The sequence below is a fragment of the Etheostoma spectabile genome, chromosome 17 (assembly GCF_008692095.1).
Source record: "Etheostoma spectabile isolate EspeVRDwgs_2016 chromosome 17, UIUC_Espe_1.0, whole genome shotgun sequence".
In the NCBI taxonomy this organism is placed as follows: Eukaryota; Metazoa; Chordata; class Actinopteri; order Perciformes; family Percidae; genus Etheostoma; species Etheostoma spectabile.
The window spans coordinates 13,573,928-13,579,171 of NC_045749.1; the positions used below are offsets into that span (position 1 = coordinate 13,573,928).

The 5,244-nt window shown below is 44.3% G+C and overlaps 1 protein-coding gene across 1 annotated transcript; it reads right to left on the bottom strand.

The window, feature by feature from the left end:
- Positions 1 to 905: 905 nt before the first annotated feature.
- gdf10a (growth differentiation factor 10a) lies at positions 906 to 4,874 on the bottom strand. The gene is made up of 3 exons (XM_032541729.1): positions 4,613 to 4,874; positions 2,128 to 3,272; positions 906 to 1,983 (listed from the first exon to the last, which is right to left on the bottom strand). Exons 1-3 carry the CDS (start codon positions 4,872 to 4,874, stop codon positions 1,792 to 1,794), a joined length of 1,599 nt encoding a protein of 532 aa, XP_032397620.1. The 3' UTR covers positions 906 to 1,791.
- Positions 4,875 to 5,244: the final 370 nt, after the last annotated feature.

A 5,244-nucleotide genomic window follows, 5' to 3' on the forward strand; every position in this document is an offset into this window, starting at 1 on the left:
AAAGCCACATTAAACCGCCTTTGCTGACAATACAACACATAACTTCCAAAGAGGGTGAATGCTTTTAATAGTCTCTGTAAATCTAATGGACAAGTCAATCCAGACGCAGAAACGGTGGCACCATTTCTTTTTAAAGAAGATAACAGGTGACTCCATGCACAAGTGCAAGCCAAAAGTCACAGCATTACCCTCAACTGCAACAAACAGTATAAAGGCTCAATCTTTTGGTCCTCCCCCCCCCACACACACTTGGTTATGCCTCTGTCTTTGAGACAAAATTACTGTCCGATCTTGAACTTCAGAGCATTATGTTGTTGCAAACAGATGTGGTACTCTGTGCCAACGTTTTCCAGGCTCAAGGCAGAACAACCACAGAGTAATGACTTAATAAACAAAAGGCTCCCTCTGTCATCCCACTGTCAGTTTGTCACACTGTTTAGGCACTACATGTGCCACCTTCCCTACTCTTATGAATAAAAGTGACTAGCAGTTGAGTTAAAGTGGTTTATGTAATCTGTCTGAACATCCTGCCCCTGGAAATGTTCTGCTTCTGAATGGAGGGGTAGAAAAAAGGGAAGTGCACCATGTTTTGAAGTTCAAGTGGCTGACGTCCTAATAGGTGCGTGTCTGCTTCCTCCATCAATCATTAATCCACAGCAGCTGCATCAGCCACATTATTTGCTGGACAACAGACGTCTGAGCCTTTGGTGTGGTGTAATAATGGGTTCAAGGGGCTTTAGGGGAATGTTGGCTATCTTTGAGTGGAACCTTCCTGCTTTTGTATAAAGTTATTTTGGAACAGTGGCGCTCTTTTTGGTTTGTTTTGATGAAAAATATCGTATGCGGTAATGGCCAAGTAAAGACCAACACAAAGTGTATGAAACAATAATATTCCAGGAAGAGCATTGGATTAAATTACTTTTTTTATTCTAATTTATAGAAGGCTACCTTTTCATAATTTAAACAATACACATGTACAAAACACCATCTCATCTAGAACATAGTAATACTTAACCTAGTAACAATAGCAAATTATTTTTAAGTTTCACATTCAAAATAGAAAAATATTTCTGGTTTCATTAAAACATTCTTGAAGTGTTATGAGGGGGTTGGTCGGTGTAAATGATTTTCAGATGCTCTCTATGATCCATTGGATATTTCTTTTTTAGGATATACAGAACAAGAATATACAATAATCTTCTTGTCTCGCAAACAAATTAATGTTGCATGTATCTACAATGTGGCGTATGATTTGTTTCAAAGTATGAACAGCTGTACACAGTATGAAAAAAATGTGTTTCTGTCATCTGTATGTGACTGTGTAAGCTGCCCGATGACACATTGATAGTCTTTTATTTATAGCCTTTGTGTCCAAAGAAAACATGAACACAGTCACTGTGAGCTGTCTGAAAAGTAATTACTTTCTGAGATAAAAGGAAAAATGCTCCTTTTCATGAAATCTTTAACATTTTCTCAGACACAGAATCAAAACAACTGGGTTTCTTAGACATGCGGAGCCCTGACTTTACATGTGTGACTCTGTTCCTCTTGCTATGGCAGATGCCAGACAATGTGTCTATTCATGTCTGCTGCCGCAGGACAAAAGAGATGGAAGTGATTTTTCTACAGCCTTTGTTTCTCAAGGAATAACGACGGCCAAAGTGACTTTGTTTCTCAGAATCAAGAAAGCACTTAACAAACAGAGGTAGGGTTCTGTCTCTATTAGTCCTGTTTTCTGTTTCTCTGCACATCCACCCTGTTTTGTCCTCTGCCCTCATTGGCCTCCCCTTCCTATCTGCAGGAGCAGGACTGGACGGACATATTGGGGTAGACCTTGAGCACTGGGTTCTTGGATTCATCTTGGTAGAGCACGGCCAGAGGACTCATCTTTTCTGGGACACAGCAGGGCTCAGGAACACCAGGGATGATCCCAACGGCACGGACTATGCTCTGAATGGTGGCGTGGTTTGATGGCCTCGTCGCCTGGGAGAGTTTGAGTGGAGAAGAGAAGCATGCAAAGGAATAAATCAATAAACGGAAAGAAACAACACACTGTAGTTACTCAATATAAATAGGTAATGCCTTTTGGGAACCAAACGAAAGGGACCACAATGTTTGTGCTCCTACCTTGGGCATTGGGAATCCACATGTGCCAGCACAGTAGTAGGCATCAAAGGCCATGGGTGCTATGACCCACTCGCTCCAGCCAATGTCAGCAAAATCCACTCTGAGGTTCCTCCTGGAGCAGCCTCTGTGCTGGGTTTCGCTCCACTGCCTCCTTCTTGCCTTACGCATTGTTTGTTCATCAAAACTCAGAACAGGCGACTGAGAGTTAGTGTTCTCCTTGTGCTTTTTTCCGTCCTTTCCCTCATTTCTCCGCTCATGCTTTCGTCCATCGCTGGTAGTCAGAATGCGACTGTTTTGGGGTTTTTTCTCTGTTGAGTCGTCAGGTTTGAGCCCTTGTGATGTTCTTTCTTCTTCTTTGAGAACCCAAGGTTCTTCTTCATCATGTGCTCCTCTACCTTGCTCCATTCCTTCTTCCTGGCTCTTTCTCTTTTTTTCCTTCCTTTCTAATTTAGGTTTGAGTGCCAGGTACCAAGTGCTCTCCCAAAGGTGATCCTTCCTGTATCCATCAGGCATGTAGTCAACCTCAGGTAGCTCATTGTTCTGAATGGGATAAGAGAGCAACGTTGCTTCCCTTTTCTTGCGTCCTTTCGACTCTGGTGAGGAGTTAAGTCTGTGGGAAGAATGTGAGGGCTCTCCTCCATCGCTGATTGGGTCATATCTCTGAAGGCTTGCAGCCACGCTGTTGGGCTCTGCCAGGGCTTGGTCTTTAGCATACAATAACAGGTAGGGCAGGCCGCCACCAGACAGTTCCCCCTCTGGTTTCCTCTGGTACTGTTGCCCTAAGTCCAACTCCACTGACACCAGGAGATGACCTTTGTCCCATGCCTCCTTTATGACCTGGGTCACATCTTTCATCTGCCACACCCCTCTCCTGTGGGGGTGGAAGGTCACATTGCCTAGAAGTGATCCCATTGACCCAGATCTAATCTCTGACCCAGAGGAGACAGAGCGAAGGAGCAGGCTGATGGACGGAGAAGGTTGGACGGCTGAGGAACGACAGGATGGGCGTTTGAAGCGTTTACAGAACCAGGGTTTTTGATGAGGGTGCCGATCGAGCAGGAAGTGGAATGTGGCAGAAAGGATAAGCTCTGAGTCCTGGAGGGTTGTGAGGTTTAGTCGGTACAGAGTCCTGTGGTCTGACAAGTCTGCAAAGACAATCAATCAGTCAGTGGCAGGTGAACAACCTGGCAATTAAATTTTTTTTGTATCCACAGAATTATGTTTGTAAAAGAAAAATGTTTTCTACAAGATTTCCCACTGATCCTGAACTTATAGGATTTTTTTGGTTCGTTCTTTGGCTGTTGAGCTGACATAATTAGATGATAGGAACCAGAAAGTAAACCTTTATACTATTACTAAACAGTTATTTCAAAGGAAAGAAGGACATAAAAAGTATAGAGAAAGAAATAACTAAATATTTGGTATCAAATAGCACTAACCGCACTCTTAAATCTTAAAAAGTGTTACCATAAAAAACTTTTCTTGTTACATGACTGAACTGTGTGGCTGGTACGTGGCCGCATGCCTTGGTAGGATTTCAGAAGGTGCCCTTAAGAGGAACCAAACTCTGGGGATCTGGCTGGTAGGGGTGGACGGGGGTGAGCAGAGAGCTACATATTCATGATGAACATTAACTTCAACAGCAGAGTTATTGTTCATTGTATAAGAGTTCAGCGGAAGTATGGACTGACTCAAGAGATATACATTACCTCGGATTCAGTCTGCATATGGAAATGCTTACCCCAGTTTCTCTTAAAGCTTCCCCTTAAGCCTAATACAGCCAGCACTGTCTGCCCAGACACCAAGACATAATCAACTGTTTTAACAGATCTTAAATTGTTGTGAAAACTCTCTTACATCTCTCCTTGGATTACACTAAGCCTCAGCAGTAAAAATACACACGTGTTATGATATGCCATATGAGAATTATGAGGGATATACACGTCTATGAGTTGTTTGTAAAAACAGCATCAGACAGGGAGGAACGACTGTGCTTTGAGCCCCTAGACTCCAGGTCCTGTAGTCACAACAGGAACGTAGAAGCCACGACAATGACCCTTTGCAGCGCGTTACTGCTGCTGAGGTTTCACTGTATTGAAGCTGGGCATTGCTCGCAGGGAATCGCATGCATTCTTGCGCGTCTGTCCGCAGTAATTGATCATACTCCGCGTAGAAGGGGCACAGCTGCTGCTACAAACACAGTGTGCACACAGCGTCTCAAAATCATTTAAATGCATTCTCAGACCGTTCCAAAACAATCCTACCTATTTCGAGTGTCTGGCCGAGCAATGCTTTTAATAACCATCCATGTAGAGGATCAGTGGAGCTTTCAGACTACTCCTGACATTTTGTTTTTGGGTTACTGGAGAACTAATGGCACAGGTTTTTTTGTTCTATAATAAAAAACTCAAAATGGTTGCATTTTACAAGAGGCGATGCCCATCGATTGCGCACTGACGGCAGATTAATCAATGTCTTCACACACCTTGGCTGGCTCTGAAACTCCTGACGGTGTTTCCCTCTCTGAGGCGGTTTTCCCTGTTGTATTTCTCGTACAGTTTTGACATGTGCCGGGTGACCATGTCCTGCTCCAGATCATCTAAGAACGGGTCCGACGAGGGCTGGAGGAAGCTGCTGTCCTGTGCGCTCACAGAGCCCCCTTTCATGATCCTAACTGATGCAGCACCCAGCAAACAGTTTAACATCAACAGGAACAGGTGCGAGGAAATCATACTCAGAGGTGCCATTTAAGTGCTGAAATGAATACAACATCCAAGAGGAAAAATGTCCAAAAACGATCCAAGTTGGACTTTAAAGACGCGCCAAAACAATCCAGACTATAAAAGGCTGTGCGTAAATCTCCCACCTCTCCTCTCACTTTTCCGCTTCGTGCTCGGTGAGCCGTCTCCCTCCTCTGTGTCAGACTGTGTGGGATGCTGAATCGGTTAGTCCGGGCAACAGTTGGAGCTGCTACTTTTACACTTGCGTCTCTGTGACCACCAGAGGCTTGAGGGGGTTATACTGGATCGGTGAGAGGTGCTGACGTATACTCCTGTCAGCCAACGAGGTCTCTGCAGAGCGCACAGCCAGAAGTGCGGGTCATGATGCTGACCCAAT

Excerpts from the sequence above, each read along its gene's own strand:
- gdf10a (XM_032541729.1), bottom strand. The coding sequence starts at position 4,874 with ATGGCACCTCTGAGTATGATTTCCTCGCACCTGTTCCTGTTGATGTTA. Across the intron at positions 3,273-4,612 it reads GAGTTTCAGAGCCAGCCAAG|ACTTGTCAGACCACAGGACT; the intron begins GTGTGTGAAGAC and ends TTGTCTTTGCAG. Across the intron at positions 1,984-2,127 it reads GTGGATTCCCAATGCCCAAG|GCGACGAGGCCATCAAACCA; the intron begins GTAGGAGCACAA and ends AAACTCTCCCAG.